At 50.7% G+C, this 15,624-nt stretch overlaps 1 protein-coding gene across 1 annotated transcript; it reads right to left on the reverse strand.

Annotated features, from left to right (window-relative positions):
* Positions 1–110: 110 nt before the first annotated feature.
* LOC137298782 (pneumococcal serine-rich repeat protein-like) lies at positions 111–15,565 on the reverse strand. The gene is made up of 11 exons (XM_067831058.1): positions 15,380–15,565; positions 14,630–15,046; positions 13,880–14,296; positions 13,130–13,546; positions 12,519–12,873; positions 8,365–12,123; positions 4,615–7,623; positions 3,380–4,020; positions 1,130–3,046; positions 713–760; positions 111–284 (listed from the first exon to the last, which is right to left on the reverse strand). Exons 1-11 carry the CDS (start codon positions 15,563–15,565, stop codon positions 111–113), a joined length of 11,340 nt encoding a protein of 3,779 aa, XP_067687159.1.
* Between the last annotated feature and the right edge of the window lie 59 nt (positions 15,566–15,624).

Below are 15,624 nucleotides of genomic sequence, written 5' to 3' on the forward strand. Positions count from 1 at the left end.
TGGCTTCAGTGGTGCTCTCCGAGCCTGATGCTGTGGAGGAGGATTGCTGAGAAAGGGTAGATTCTGTGTTTGTGACATGGAATGTTGTTTCCGACTGGCTTGACTCAGTGCTACCCTCTGATGCTGTGGAAGTTTGTCCCAGCGTTGTACCAGAGTACACCTCTGTTGTCATTGTGGGAGTAGGTGTTGTAGCTTCTCTTGATGGTGTGGACCTCGCACTTGTGGGCGTTGTGAAAGGAGTGGAAAGCGTAGATGTCTGGCTTGGTGTCTCTGTTGTATACGAACTGGTTATGGTAGATGTGTTTTCTGTCATTGCTGAGGATGTTCCAGTCAGCATTTCCGATGTCAAGCTTTCCTCAGTCGTTGAAACAGTGGATACTGAAGACGTGTCAGTCCTCGTCGTTTCTTGAGTGGTTGGCTCCTGAGAGGAAGTTGTAGATGCAGTGGCAAGGGAAGCAGATTCCGTGGAGGCCGAGTCAGTGGAAACAGTCAAGCTTTGACTGGTTTCTGTGCCCAACGTTTCTTTCGTAGATTCCGTAGTGGACAACGTTGAGGTGGCTTCCATCGTAGTGGACATAGATTCTTGGTAGGGGCCAGGAGTGACTGTGGGTGACGTTTCCACTGTGGGAGTAGAGGCTGTCTGTGGTGACGATTCCTCTGTTGAGCCTTGTGTGCTATATGGGGCTTGCTTGGTGACCGTGGACTGGGAGGTGCCTGCTTGACTGGCTGTACTTGAACGTGAAGAGGTCGTGGCTTCAGTGGTGCTCTCCGAGCCTGATGCTGTGGAGGAGGATTGCTGAGAAAGGGTAGATTCTGTGTTTGTGACATGGAATGTTGTTTCCGACTGGCTTGACTCAGTGCTACCCTCTGATGCTGTGGAAGTTTGTCCCAGCGTTGTACCAGAGTACACCTCTGTTGTCATTGTGGGAGTAGGTGTTGTAGCTTCTCTTGATGGTGTGGACCTCGCACTTGTGGGCGTTGTGAAAAGAGTGGAAAGCGTAGATGTCTGGCTTGGTGTCTCTGTTGTATACGAACTGGTTATGGTAGATGTGTTTTCTGTCATTGCTGAGGATGTTCCAGTCAGCATTTCCGATGTCAAGCTTTCCTCAGTCGTTGAAACAGTGGATACTGAAAACGTGTCAGTCCTCGTCGTTTCTTGAGTGGTTGGCTCCTGAGAGGAAGTTGTAGATGCAGTGGCAAGGGAAGCAGATTCCGTGGAGGCCGATTCAGTGGAAACAGTCAAGCTTTGACTGGTTTCTGTGCTCAACGTTTCTTTCGTAGATTCCGTAGTGGACAACGTTGAGGTGGCTTCCATCGTAGTGGACATAGATTCTTGGTAGGGGCCAGGAGTGACTGTGGGTGACGTTTCCACTGTGGGAGTAGAGGCTGTCTGTGGTGACGATTCCTCTGTTGAGCCTTGTGTGCTATATGGGGCTTGCTTGGTGACCGTGGACTGGGAGGTGCCTGCTTGACTGGCTGTACTTGAACGTGAAGAGGTCGTGGCTTCAGTGGTGCTCTCCGAGCCTGATGCTGTGGAGGAGGATTGCTGAGAAAGGGTAGATTCTGTGTTTGTGACATGGAATGTTGTTTCCGACTGGCTTGACTCAGTGCTACCCTCTGATGCTGTGGAAGTTTGTCCCAGCGTTGTACCAGAGTACACCTCTGTTGTCATTGTGGGAGTAGGTGTTGTAGCTTCTCTTGATGGTGTGGACCTCGCACTTGTGGGCGTTGTGAAAGGAGTGGAAAGCGTAGATGTCTGGCTTGGTGTCTCTGTTGTATACGAACTGGTTATGGTAGATGTGTTTTCTGTCATTGCTGAGGATGTTCCAGTCAGCATTTCCGATGTCAAGCTTTCCTCAGTCGTTGAAACAGTGGATACTGAAGACGTGTCAGTCCTCGTCGTTTCTTGAGTGGTTGGCTCCTGAGAGGAAGTTGTAGATGCAGTGGCAAGGGAAGCAGATTCCGTGGAGGCCGAGTCAGTGGAAACAGTCAAGCTTTGACTGGTTTCTGTGCCCAACGTTTCTTTCGTAGATTCCGTAGTGGACAACGTTGAGGTGGCTTCCGTCGTAGTGGACATAGATTCTTGGTAGGGGCCAGGAGTGACTGTGGGTGACGTTTCCACTGTGGGAGTAGAGGCTGTCTGTGGTGACGATTCCTCTGTTGAGCCTTGTGTGCTATATGGGGCTTGCTTGGTGACCGTGGACTGGGAGGTGCCTGCTTGACTGGCTGTACTTGAACGTGAAGAGGTCGTGGCTTCAGTGGTGCTCTCCGAGCCTGATGCTGTGGAGGAGGATTGCTGAGAAAGGGTAGATTCTGTGTTTGTGACATGGAATGTTGTTTCCGACTGGCTTGACTCAGTGCTACCCTCTGATGCTGTGGAAGTTTGTCCCAGCGTTGTACCAGAGTACACCTCTGTTGTCATTGTGGGAGTAGGTGTTGTAGCTTCTCTTGATGGTGTGGACCTCGCACTTGTGGGCGTTGTGAAAGGAGTGGAAAGCGTAGATGTCTGGCTTGGTGTCTCTGTTGTATACGAACTGGTTATGGTAGATGTGTTTTCTGTCATTGCTGAGGATGTTCCAGTCAGCATTTCCGATGTCAAGCTTTCCTCAGTCGTTGAAACAGTGGATACTGAAGACGTGTCAGTCCTCGTCGTTTCTTGAGTGGTTGGCTCCTGAGAGGAAGTTGTAGATGCAGTGGCAAGGGAAGCAGATTCCGTGGAGGCCGATTCAGTGGAAACAGTCAAGCTTTGACTGGTTTGTGTGCCCAACGTTTCTTTCGTAGATTCCGTAGTGGACAACGTGGAGGTGGCTTCCATCGTAGTGGACATAGATTCTTGGTAGGGGCCAGGAGTGACTGTGGGTGACGTTTCCACCGTGGGAGTAGAGGCTGTCTGTGGTGATGATTCCTCTGTTGAGCCTTGTGTGCTACATGGGGCTTGCTTGGTGACCGTGGACTGGGAGGTGCCTGCTTGACTGGCTGTACTTGAACGTGAAGAGGTCCTGGCTTCAGTGGTGCTCTCCGAGCCTGATGCTGTGGAGGAGGATTGCTGAGAAAGGGTAGATTCTGTGTTTGTGACATGGAATGTTGTTTCCGACTGGCTTGACTCAGTGCTACCCTCTGATGCTGTGGAAGTTTGTCCCAGCGTTGTACCAGAGTACACCTCTGTTGTCATTGTGGGAGTAGGTGTTGTAGCTTCTCTTGATGGTGTGGACCTCGCACTTGTGGGCGTTGTGAAAAGAGTGGAAAGCGTAGATGTCTGGCTTGGTGTCTCTGTTGTATACGAACTGGTTATGGTAGATGTGTTTTCTGTCATTGCTGAGGATGTTCCAGTCAGCATTTCCGATGTCAAGCTTTCCTCAGTCGTTGAAACAGTGGATACTGAAGACGTGTCAGTCCTCGTCGTTTCTTGAGTGGTTGGCTCCTGAGAGGAAGTTGTAGATGCAGTGGCAAGGGAAGCAGATTCCGTGGAGGCCGATTCAGTGGAAACAGTCAAGCTTTGACTGGTTTGTGTGCCCAACGTTTCTTTCGTAGATTCCGTAGTGGACAACGTGGAGGTGGCTTCCATCGTAGTGGACATAGATTCTTGGTAGGGGCCAGGAGTGACTGTGGGTGACGTTTCCACCGTGGGAGTAGAGGCTGTCTGTGGTGATGATTCCTCTGTTGAGCCTTGTGTGCTACATGGGGCTTGCTTGGTGACCGTGGACTGGGAGGTGCCTGCTTGACTGGCTGTACTTGAACGTGAAGAGGTCGTGGCTTCAGTGGTGCTCTCCGAGCCTGATGCTGTGGAGGAGGATTGCTGAGAAAGGGTAGATTCTGTGTTTGTGACATGGAATGTTGTTTCCGACTGGCTTGACTCAGTGCTACCCTCTGATGCTGTGGAAGTTTGTCCCAGCGTTGTACCAGAGTACACCTCTGTTGTCATTGTGGGAGTAGGTGTTGTAGCTTCTCTTGATGGTGTGGACCTCGCACTTGTGGGCGTTGTGAAAGGAGTGGAAAGCGTAGATGTCTGGCTTGGTGTCTCTGTTGTATACGAACTGGTTATGGTAGATGTGTTTTCTGTCATTGCTGAGGATGTTCCAGTCAGCATTTCCGATGTCAAGCTTTCCTCAGTCGTTGAAACAGTGGATACTGAAGACGTGTCAGTCCTCGTCGTTTCTTGAGTGGTTGGCTCCTGAGAGGAAGTTGTAGATGCAGTGGCAAGGGAAGCAGATTCCGTGGAGGCCGATTCAGTGGAAACAGTCAAGCTTTGACTGGTTTCTGTGCTCAACGTTTCTTTCGTAGATTCCGTAGTGGACAACGTTGAGGTGGCTTCCATCGTAGTGGACATAGATTCTTGGTAGGGGCCAGGAGTGACTGTGGGTGACGTTTCCACTGTGGGAGTAGAGGCTGTCTGTGGTGACGATTCCTCTGTTGAGCCTTGTGTGCTATATGGGGCTTGCTTGGTGACCGTGGACTGGGAGGTGCCTGCTTGACTGGCTGTACTTGAACGTGAAGAGGTCGTGGCTTCAGTGGTGCTCTCCGAGCCTGATGCTGTGGAGGAGGATTGCTGAGAAAGGGTAGATTCTGTGTTTGTGACATGGAATGTTGTTTCCGACTGGCTTGACTCAGTGCTACCCTCTGATGCTGTGGAAGTTTGTCCCAGCGTTGTACCAGAGTACACCTCTGTTGTCATTGTGGGAGTAGGTGTTGTAGCTTCTCTTGATGGTGTGGACCTCGCACTTGTGGGCGTTGTGAAAGGAGTGGAAAGCGTAGATGTCTGGCTTGGTGTCTCTGTTGTATACGAACTGGTTATGGTAGATGTGTTTTCTGTCATTGCTGAGGATGTTCCAGTCAGCATTTCCGATGTCAAGCTTTCCTCAGTCGTTGAAACAGTGGATACTGAAGACGTGTCAGTCCTCGTCGTTTCTTGAGTGGTTGGCTCCTGAGAGGAAGTTGTAGATGCAGTGGCAAGGGAAGCAGAATCCGTGGAGGCCGATTCAGTGGAAACAGTCAAGCTTTGACTGGTTTCTGTGCTCAACGTTTCTTTCGTAGATTCCGTAGTGGACAACGTTGAGGTGGCTTCCATCGTAGTGGACATAGATTCTTGGTAGGGGCCAGGAGTGACTGTGGGTGACGTTTCCACTGTGGGAGTAGAGGCTGTCTGTGGTGACGATTCCTCTGTTGAGCCTTGTGTGCTATATGGGGCTTGCTTGGTGACCGTGGACTGGGAGGTGCCTGCTTGACTGGCTGTACTTGAACGTGAAGAGGTCGTGGCTTCAGTGGTGCTCTCCGAGCCTGATGCTGTGGAGGAGGATTGCTGAGAAAGGGTAGATTCTGTGTTTGTGACATGGAATGTTGTTTCCGACTGGCTTGACTCAGTGCTACCCTCTGATGCTGTGGAAGTTTGTCCCAGCGTTGTACCAGAGTACACCTCTGTTGTCATTGTGGGAGTAGGTGTTGTAGCTTCTCTTGATGGTGTGGACCTTGCACTTGTGGGCGTTGTGAAAGGAGTGGAATGCGCAGATGTCTGGCTTGGTGTCTCTGTTGTATACGAACTGGTTATGGTAGATGTGTTTTCTGTCATTGCTGAGGATGTTCCAGTCAGCATTTCCGATGTCAAGCTTTCCTCAGTCGTTGAAACAGTGGATACTGAAGACGTGTCAGTCCTCGTCGTTTCTTGAGTGGTTGGCTCCTGAGAGGAAGTTGTAGATGCAGTGGCAAGGGAAGCAGATTCCGTGGAGGCCGATTCAGTGGAAACAGTCAAGCTTTGACTGGTTTCTGTGCTCAACGTTTCTTTCGTAGATTCCGTAGTGGACAACGCTGAGGTGGCTTCCATCGTAGTGGACATAGATTCTTGGTAGGGGCCAGGAGTGACTGTGGGTGACGTTTCCACTGTGGGAGTAGAGGCTGTCTGTGGTGACGATTCCTCTGTTGAGCCTTGTGTGTTATATGGGGCTTGCTTGGTGACCGTGGACTGGGAGGTGCCTGCTTGACTGGCTGTACTTGAAAGTGAAGAGGCCATGGCTTCAGTGGTGCTCTCCGAGCCTGATGCTGTGGAGGAGGATTGCTGAGAAAGGGTAGATTCTGTGTTTGTGACATGGAATGTTGTTTCCGACTGGCTTGACTCAGTGCTACCCTCTGATGCTGTGGAAGTTTGTCCCAGCGTTGTACCAGAGTACACCTCTGTTGTCATTGTGGGAGTAGGTGTTGTAGCTTCTCCTGATGGTGTGGACCACGCACTTGTGGGCGTTGTGAAAGGAGTGGAAAGCGTAGATGTCTGGCTTGGTGTCTCTGTTGTATACGAACTGGTTATGGTAGATGTGTTTTCTGTCATTGCTGAGGATGTTCCAGTCAGCATTTCCGATGTCAAGCTTTCCTCAGTCGTTGAAACAGTGGATACTGAAGACGTGTCAGTCCTCGTCGTTTCTTGAGTGGTTGGCTCCTGAGAGGAAGTTGTAGATGCAGTGGCAAGGGAAGCAGATTCCGTGGAGGCCGATTCAGTGGAAACAGTCAAGCTTTGACTGGTTTCTGTGCTCAGCGCTTCTTTCGTAGATTCCGTAGTGGACAACGTTGAGGTGGCTTCCATCGTAGTGGACATAGATTCTTGGTAGGGGCCAGGAGTGACTGTGGGTGACGTTTCCACTGTGGGAGTAGAGGCTGTCTGTGGTGACGATTCCTCTGTTGAGCCTTGTGTGCTATATGGGGCTTGCTTGGTGACCGTGGACTGGGAGGTGCCTGCTTGACTGTCTGTACTTGAACGTGAAGAGGTCGTGGCTTCAGTGGTGCTCTCCGAGCCTGATGCTGTGGAGGAGGATTGCTGAGAAAGGGTAGATTCTGTGTTTGTGACATGGAATGTTGTTTCCGACTGGCTTGACTCAGTGCTACCCTCTGATGCTGTGGAAGTTTGTCCCAGCGTTGTACCAGAGTACACCTCTGTTGTCATTGTGGGAGTAGGTGTTGTAGCTTCTCTTGATGGTGTGGACCTCGCACTTGTGGGCGTTGTGAAAGGAGTGGAATGCGTAGATGTCTGGCTTGGTGTCTCTGTTGTATACGAACTGGTTATGGTAGATGTGTTTTCTGTCATTGCTGAGGATGTTCCAGTCAGCATTTCCGATGTCAAGCTTTCCTCAGTCGTTGAAACAGTGGATACTGAAGACGTGTCAGTCCTCGTCGTTTCTTGAGTGGTTGGCTCCTGAGAGGAAGTTGTAGATGCAGTGGCAAGGGAAGCAGATTCCGTGGAGGCCGATTCAGTGGAAACAGTCAAGCTTTGACTGGTTTGTGTGCCCAACGTTTCTTTCGTAGATTCCGTAGTGGACAACGTGGAGGTGGCTTCCATCGTAGTGGACATAGATTCTTGGTAGGGGCCAGGAGTGACTGTGGGTGACGTTTCCACCGTGGGAGTAGAGGCTGTCTGTGGTGATGATTCCTCTGTTGAGCCTTGTGTGCTATATGGGGCTTGCTTGGTGACCGTGGACTGGGAGGTGCCTGCTTGACTGGCTGTACTTGAACGTGAAGAGGTCGTGGCTTCAGTGGTGCTCTCCGAGCCTGATGCTGTGGAGGAGGATTGCTGAGAAAGGGTAGATTCTGTGTTTGTGACATGGAATGTTGTTTCCGACTGGCTTGACTCAGTGCTACCCTCTGATGCTGTGGAAGTTTGTCCCAGCGTTGTACCAGAGTACACCTCTGTTGTCATTGTGGGAGTAGGTGTTGTAGCTTCTCTTGATGGTGTGGACCTCGCACTTGTGGGCGTTGTGAAAAGAGTGGAAAGCGTAGATGTCTGGCTTGGTGTCTCTGTTGTATACGAACTGGTTATGGTAGATGTGTTTTCTGTCATTGCTGAGGATGTTCCAGTCAGCATTTCCGATGTCAAGCTTTCCTCAGTCGTTGAAACAGTGGATACTGAAGACGTGTCAGTCCTCGTCGTTTCTTGAGTGGTTGGCTCCTGAGAGGAAGTTGTAGATGCAGTGGCAAGGGAAGCAGATTCCGTGGAGGCCGATTCAGTGGAAACAGTCAAGCTTTGACTGGTTTCTGTGCTCAACGTTTCTTTCGTAGATTCCGTAGTGGACAACGTTGAGGTGGCTTCCATCGTAGTGGACATAGATTCTTGGTAGGGGCCAGGAGTGACTGTGGGTGACGTTTCCACTGTGGGAGTAGAGGCTGTCTGTGGTGACGATTCCTCTGTTGAGCCTTGTGTGCTATATGGGGCTTGCTTGGTGACCGTGGACTGGGAGGTGCCTGCTTGACTGGCTGTACTTGAACGTGAAGAGGTCGTGGCTTCAGTGGTGCTCTCCGAGCCTGATGCTGTGGAGGAGGATTGCTGAGAAAGGGTAGATTCTGTGTTTGTGACATGGAATGTTGTTTCCGACTGGCTTGACTCAGTGCTACCCTCTGATGCTGTGGAAGTTTGTCCCAGCGTTGTACCAGAGTACACCTCTGTTGTCATTGTGGGAGTAGGTGTTGTAGCTTCTCTTGATGGTGTGGACCTCGCACTTGTGGGCGTTGTGAAAGGAGTGGAAAGCGTAGATGTCTGGCTTGGTGTCTCTGTTGTATACGAACTGGTTATGGTAGATGTGTTTTCTATCATTGCTGAGGATGTTCCAGTCAGCATTTCCGATGTCAAGCTTTCCTCAGTCGTTGAAACAGTGGATACTGAAGACGTGTCAGTCCTCGTCGTTTCTTGAGTGGTTGGCTCCTGAGAGGAAGTTGTAGATGCAGTGGCAAGGGAAGCAGAATCCGTGGAGGCCGATTCAGTGGAAACAGTCAAGCTTTGACTGGTTTCTGTGCTCAACGTTTCTTTCGTAGATTCCGTAGTGGACAACGTTGAGGTGGCTTCCATCGTAGTGGACATAGATTCTTGGTAGGGGCCAGGAGTGACTGTGGGTGACGTTTCCACCGTGGGAGTAGAGGCTGTCTGTGGTGACGATTCCTCTGTTGAGCCTTGTGTGCTATATGGGGCTTGCTTGGTGACCGTGGACTGGGAGGTGCCTGCTTGACTGGCTGTACTTGAACGTGAAGAGGTCGTGGCTTCAGTGGTGCTCTCCGAGCCTGATGCTGTGGAGGAGGATTGCTGAGAAAGGGTAGATTCTGTGTTTGTGACATGGAATGTTGTTTCCGACTGGCTTGACTCAGTGCTACCCTCTGATGCTGTGGAAGTTTGTCCCAGCGTTGTACCAGAGTACACCTCTGTTGTCATTGTGGGAGTAGGTGTTGTAGCTTCTCTTGATGGTGTGGACCTCGCACTTGTGGGCGTTGTGAAAGGAGTGGAATGCGTAGATGTCTGGCTTGGTGTCTCTGTTGTATACGAACTGGTTATGGTAGATGTGTTTTCTGTCATTGCTGAGGATGTTCCAGTCAGCATTTCCGATGTCAAGCTTTCCTCAGTCGTTGAAACAGTGGATACTGAAGACGTGTCAGTCCTCGTCGTTTCTTGAGTGGTTGGCTCCTGAGAGGAAGTTGTAGATGCAGTGGCAAGGGAAGCAGATTCCGTGGAGGCCGATTCAGTGGAAACAGTCAAGCTTTGACTGGTTTCTGTGCTCAGCGCTTCTTTCGTAGATTCCGTAGTGGACAACGTTGAGGTGGCTTCCATCGTAGTGGACATAGATTCTTGGTAGGGGCCAGGAGTGACTGTGGGTGACGTTTCCACTGTGGGAGTAGAGGCTGTCTGTGGTGACGATTCCTCTGTTGAGCCTTGTGTGCTATATGGGGCTTGCTTGGTGACCGTGGACTGGGAGGTGCCTGCTTGACTGGCTGTACTTGAAAGTGAAGAGGCCATGGCTTCAGTGGTGCTCTCCGAGCCTGATGCTGTGGAGGAGGATTGCTGAGAAAGGGTAGATTCTGTGTTTGTGACATGGAATGTTGTTTCCGACTGGCTTGACTCAGTGCTACCCTCTGATGCTGTGGAAGTTTGTCCCAGCGTTGTACCAGAGTACACCTCTGTTGTCATTGTGGGAGTAGGTGTTGTAGCTTCTCTTGATGGTGTGGACCACGCACTTGTGGGCGTTGTGAAAGGAGTGGAAAGCGTAGATGTCTGGCTTGGTGTCTCTGTTGTATACGAACTGGTTATGGTAGATGTGTTTTCTGTCATTGCTGAGGATGTTCCAGTCAGCATTTCCGATGTCAAGCTTTCCTCAGTCGTTGAAACAGTGGATACTGAAGACGTGTCAGTCCTCGTCGTTTCTTGAGTGGTTGGCTCCTGAGAGGAAGTTGTAGATGCAGTGGCAAGGGAAGCAGATTCCGTGGAGGCCGATTCAGTGGAAACAGTCAAGCTTTGACTGGTTTCTGTGCTCAGCGCTTCTTTCGTAGATTCCGTAGTGGACAACGTTGAGGTGGCTTCCATCGTAGTGGACATAGATTCTTGGTAGGGGCCAGGAGTGACTGTGGGTGACGTTTCCACTGTGGGAGTAGAGGCTGTCTGTGGTGACGATTCCTCTGTTGAGCCTTGTGTGCTATATGGGGCTTGCTTGGTGACCGTGGACTGGGAGGTGCCTGCTTGACTGGCTGTACTTGAACGTGAAGAGGTCGTGGCTTCAGTGGTGCTCTCCGAGCCTGATGCTGTGGAGGAGGATTGCTGAGAAAGGGTAGATTCTGTGTTTGTGACATGGAATGTTGTTTCCGACTGGCTTGACTCAGTGCTACCCTCTGATGCTGTGGAAGTTTGTCCCAGCGTTGTACCAGAGTACACCTCTGTTGTCATTGTGGGAGTAGGTGTTGTAGCTTCTCTTGATGGTGTGGACCTCGCACTTGTGGGCGTTGTGAAAGGAGTGGAATGCGTAGATGTCTGGCTTGGTGTCTCTGTTGTATACGAACTGGTTATGGTAGATGTGTTTTCTGTCATTGCTGAGGATGTTCCAGTCAGCATTTCCGATGTCAAGCTTTCCTCAGTCGTTGAAACAGTGGATACTGAAGACGTGTCAGTCCTCGTCGTTTCTTGAGTGGTTGGCTCCTGAGAGGAAGTTGTAGATGCAGTGGCAAGGGAAGCAGATTCCGTGGAGGCCGATTCAGTGGAAACAGTCAAGCTTTGACTGGTTTCTGTGCTCAGCGCTTCTTTCGTAGATTCCGTAGTGGACAACGTTGAGGTGGCTTCCATCGTAGTGGACATAGATTCTTGGTAGGGGCCAGGAGTGACTGTGGGTGACGTTTCCACTGTGGGAGTAGAGGCTGTCTGTGGTGACGATTCCTCTGTTGAGCCTTGTGTGCTATATGGGGCTTGCTTGGTGACCGTGGACTGGGAGGTGCCTGCTTGACTGGCTGTACTTGAAAGTGAAGAGGCCATGGCTTCAGTGGTGCTCTCCGAGCCTGATGCTGTGGAGGAGGATTGCTGAGAAAGGGTAGATTCTGTGTTTGTGACATGGAATGTTGTTTCCGACTGGCTTGACTCAGTGCTACCCTCTGATGCTGTGGAAGTTTGTCCCAGCGTTGTACCAGAGTACACCTCTGTTGTCATTGTGGGAGTAGGTGTTGTAGCTTCTCTTGATGGTGTGGACCACGCACTTGTGGGCGTTGTGAAAGGAGTGGAAAGCGTAGATGTCTGGCTTGGTGTCTCTGTTGTATACGAACTGGTTATGGTAGATGTGTTTTCTGTCATTGCTGAGGATGTTCCAGTCAGCATTTCCGATGTCAAGCTTTCCTCAGTCGTTGAAACAGTGGATACTGAAGACGTGTCAGTCCTCGTCGTTTCTTGAGTGGTTGGCTCCTGAGAGGAAGTTGTAGATGCAGTGGCAAGGGAAGCAGATTCCGTGGAGGCCGATTCAGTGGAAACAGTCAAGCTTTGACTGGTTTCTGTGCTCAGCGCTTCTTTCGTAGATTCCGTAGTGGACAACGTTGAGGTGGCTTCCATCGTAGTGGACATAGATTCTTGGTAGGGGCCAGGAGTGACTGTGGGTGACGTTTCCACTGTGGGAGTAGAGGCTGTCTGTGGTGGTGATTCCTGTGTTGAGCCTTGTGTGCTATATGGGGTTTGCTTGGTGACCGTGGACTGGGAGGTGCCTGCTTGACTGGCTGTACTCGAACGTGAAGAGGTCGTGGCTTCAGTGGTGCTCTCCGAGCCTGATGCTGTGGAGGAGGATTGCTGAGAAAGGGTAGATTCTGTGTTTGTGACATGGAATGTTGTTTCCGACTGGCTTGACTCAGTGCTACCCTCTGATGCTGTGGAAGTTTGTCCCAGCGTTGTACCAGAGTACACCTCTGTTGTCATTGTGGGAGTAGGTGTTGTAGCTTCTCTTGATGGTGTGGACCTCGCACTTGTGGGCGTTGTGAAAAGAGTGGAAAGCGTAGATGTCTGGCTTGGTGTCTCTGTTGTATACGAACTGGTTATGGTAGATGTGTTTTCTGTCATTGCTGAGGATGTTCCAGTCAGCATTTCCGATGTCAAGCTTTCCTCAGTCGTTGAAACAGTGGATACTGAAGACGTGTCAGTCCTCGTCGTTTCTTGAGTGGTTGGCTCCTGAGAGGAAGTTGTAGATGCAGTGGCAAGGGAAGCAGATTCCGTGGAGGCCGATTCAGTGGAAACAGTCAAGCTTTGACTGGTTTCTGTGCCCAACGTTTCTTTCGTAGATTCCGTAGTGGACAACGTCGAGGTGGCTTCCATCGTAGTGGACATCGATTCTTGGTAGGGCCCAGGAGTGACTGTGGGTGACGTTTCCACTGTGGGAGTAGAGGCTGTCTGTGGTGACGATTCCTCTGTTGAGCCTTGTGTGCTATATGGGGCTTGCTTGGTGACCGTGGACTGGGAGGTGCCTGCTTGACTGGCTGTACTTGAACGTGAAGAGGTCGTGGCTTCAGTGGTGCTCTCCGAGCCTGATGCTGTGGAGGAGGATTGCTGAGAAAGGGTAGATTCTGTGTTTGTGACATGGAATGTTGTTTCCGACTGGCTTGACTCAGTGCTACCCTCTGATGCTGTGGAAGTTTGTCCCAGCGTTGTACCAGAGTACACCTCTGTTGTCATTGTGGGAGTAGGTGTTGTAGCTTCTCTTGATGGTGTGGACCTCGCACTTGTGGGCGTTGTGAAAAGAGTGGAAAGCGTAGATGTCTGGCTTGGTGTCTCTGTTGTATACGAACTGGTTATGGTAGATGTGTTTTCTGTCATTGCTGAGGATGTTCCAGTCAGCATTTCCGATGTCAAGCTTTCCTCAGTCGTTGAAACAGTGGATACTGAAGACGTGTCAGTCCTCGTCGTTTCTTGAGTGGTTGGCTCCTGAGAGGAAGTTGTAGATGCAGTGGCAAGGGAAGCAGATTCCGTGGAGGCCGATTCAGTGGAAACAGTCAAGCTTTGACTGGTTTCTGTGCTCAACGTTTCTTTCGTAGATTCCGTAGTGGACAACGCTGAGGTGGCTTCCATCGTAGTGGACATAGATTCTTGGTAGGGGCCAGGAGTGACTGTGGGTGACGTTTCCACCTTGGGAGTAGAGGCTGTCTGTGGTGATGATTCCTGTGTTGAGCCTTGTGTGCTATATGGGGTTTGCTTGGTGACCGTGGACTGGGAGGTGCCTGCTTGACTAGCTGTACTTGAACGTGAAGAGGTCGTGGCTTCAGTGGTGCTCTCCGAGCCTGATGCTGTGGAGGAGGATTGCTGAGAAAGGGTAGATTCTGTGTTTGTGACATGGAATGTTGTTTCCGACTGGCTTGACTCAGTGCTACCCTCTGATGCTGTGGAAGTTTGTCCCAGCGTTGTACCAGAGTACACCTCTGTTGTCATTGTGGGAGTAGGTGTTGTAGCTTCTCTTGATGGTGTGGACCTCGCACTTGTGGGCGTTGTGAAAAGAGTGGAAAGCGTAGATGTCTGGCTTGGTGTCTCTGTTGTATACGAACTGGTTATGGTAGATGTGTTTTCTGTCATTGCTGAGGATGTTCCAGTCAGCATTTCCGATGTCAAGCTTTCCTCAGTCGTTGAAACAGTGGATACTGAAGACGTGTCAGTCCTCGTCGTTTCTTGAGTGGTTGGCTCCTGAGAGGAAGTTGTAGATGCAGTGGCAAGGGAAGCAGATTCCGTGGAGGCCGATTCAGTGGAAACAGTCAAGCTTTGACTGGTTTCTGTGCCCAACGTTTCTTTCGTAGATTCCGTAGTGGACAACGTTGAGGTGGCTTCCATCGTAGTGGACATAGATTCTTGGTAGGGGCCAGGAGTGACTGTGGGTGACGTTTCCACTGTGGGAGTAGAGGCTGTCTGTGGTGACGATTCCTCTGTTGAGCCTTGTGTGCTATATGGGGTTTGCTTGGTGACCGTGGACTGGGAGGTGCCTGCTTGACTAGCTGTACTTGAACGTGAAGAGGTCGTGGCTTCAGTGGTGCTCTCCGAGCCTGATGCTGTGGAGGAGGATTGCTGAGAAAGGGTAGATTCTGTGTTTGTGACATGGAATGTTGTTTCCGACTGGCTTGACTCAGTGCTACCCTCTGATGCTGTGGAAGTTTGTCCCAGCGTTGTACCAGAGTACACCTCTGTTGTCATTGTGGGAGTAGGTGTTGTAGCTTCTCTTGATGGTGTGGACCTCGCACTTGTGGGCGTTGTGAAAAGAGTGGAAAGCGTAGATGTCTGGCTTGGTGTCTCTGTTGTATACGAACTGGTTATGGTAGATGTGTTTTCTGTCATTGCTGAGGATGTTCCAGTCAGCATTTCCGATGTCAAGCTTTCCTCAGTCGTTGAAACAGTGGATACTGAAGACGTGTCAGTCCTCGTCGTTTCTTGAGTGGTTGGCTCCTGAGAGGAAGTTGTAGATGCAGTGGCAAGGGAAGCAGATTCCGTGGAGGCCGATTCAGTGGAAACAGTCAAGCTTTGACTGGTTTCTGTGCCCAACGTTTCTTTCGTAGATTCCGTAGTGGACAACGTGGAGGTGGCTTCCATCGTAGTGGACATAGATTCTTGGTAGGGGCCAGGAGTGACTGTGGGTGACGTTTCCACTGTGGGAGTAGAGGCTGTCTGTGGTGATGATTCCTCTGTTGAGCCTTGTGTGCTATATGGGGCTTGCTTGGTGACCGTGGACTGGGAGGTGCCTGCTTGACTGGCTGTACTTGAACGTGAAGAGGTCGTGGCTTCAGTGGTGCTCTCCGAGCCTGATGCTGTGGAGGAGGATTGCTGAGAAAGGGTAGATTCTGTGTTTGTGACATGGAATGTTGTTTCCGACTGGCTTGACTCAGTGCTACCCTCTGATGCTGTGGAAGTTTGTCCCAGCGTTGTACCAGAGTACACCTCTGTTGTCATTGTGGGAGTAGGTGTTGTAGCTTCTCTTGATGGTGTGGACCTCGCACTTGTGGGCGTTGTGAAAAGAGTGGAAAGCGTAGATGTCTGGCTTGGTGTCTCTGTTGTATACGAACTGGTTATGGTAGATGTGTTTTCTGTCATTGCTGAGGATGTTCCAGTCAGCATTTCCGATGTCAAGCTTTCCTCAGTCGTTGAAACAGTGGATACTGAAGACGTGTCAGTCCTCGTCGTTTCTTGAGTGGTTGGCTCCTGAGAGGAAGTTGTAGATGCAGTGGCAAGGGAAGCAGATTCCGTGGAGGCCGATTCAGTGGAAACAGTCAAGCTTTGACTGGTTTCTGTGCTCAACGTTTCTTTCGTAGATTCCGTAGTGGACAACGCTGAGGTGGCTTCCATCGTAGTGGACATAGATTCTTGGTAGGGGCCAGGAGTGACTGTGGGTGACGTTTCCACCT

This window comes from Haliotis asinina, chromosome 10, assembly GCF_037392515.1.
Source record: "Haliotis asinina isolate JCU_RB_2024 chromosome 10, JCU_Hal_asi_v2, whole genome shotgun sequence".
NCBI classification, from domain to species: domain Eukaryota; kingdom Metazoa; phylum Mollusca; class Gastropoda; order Lepetellida; family Haliotidae; genus Haliotis; species Haliotis asinina.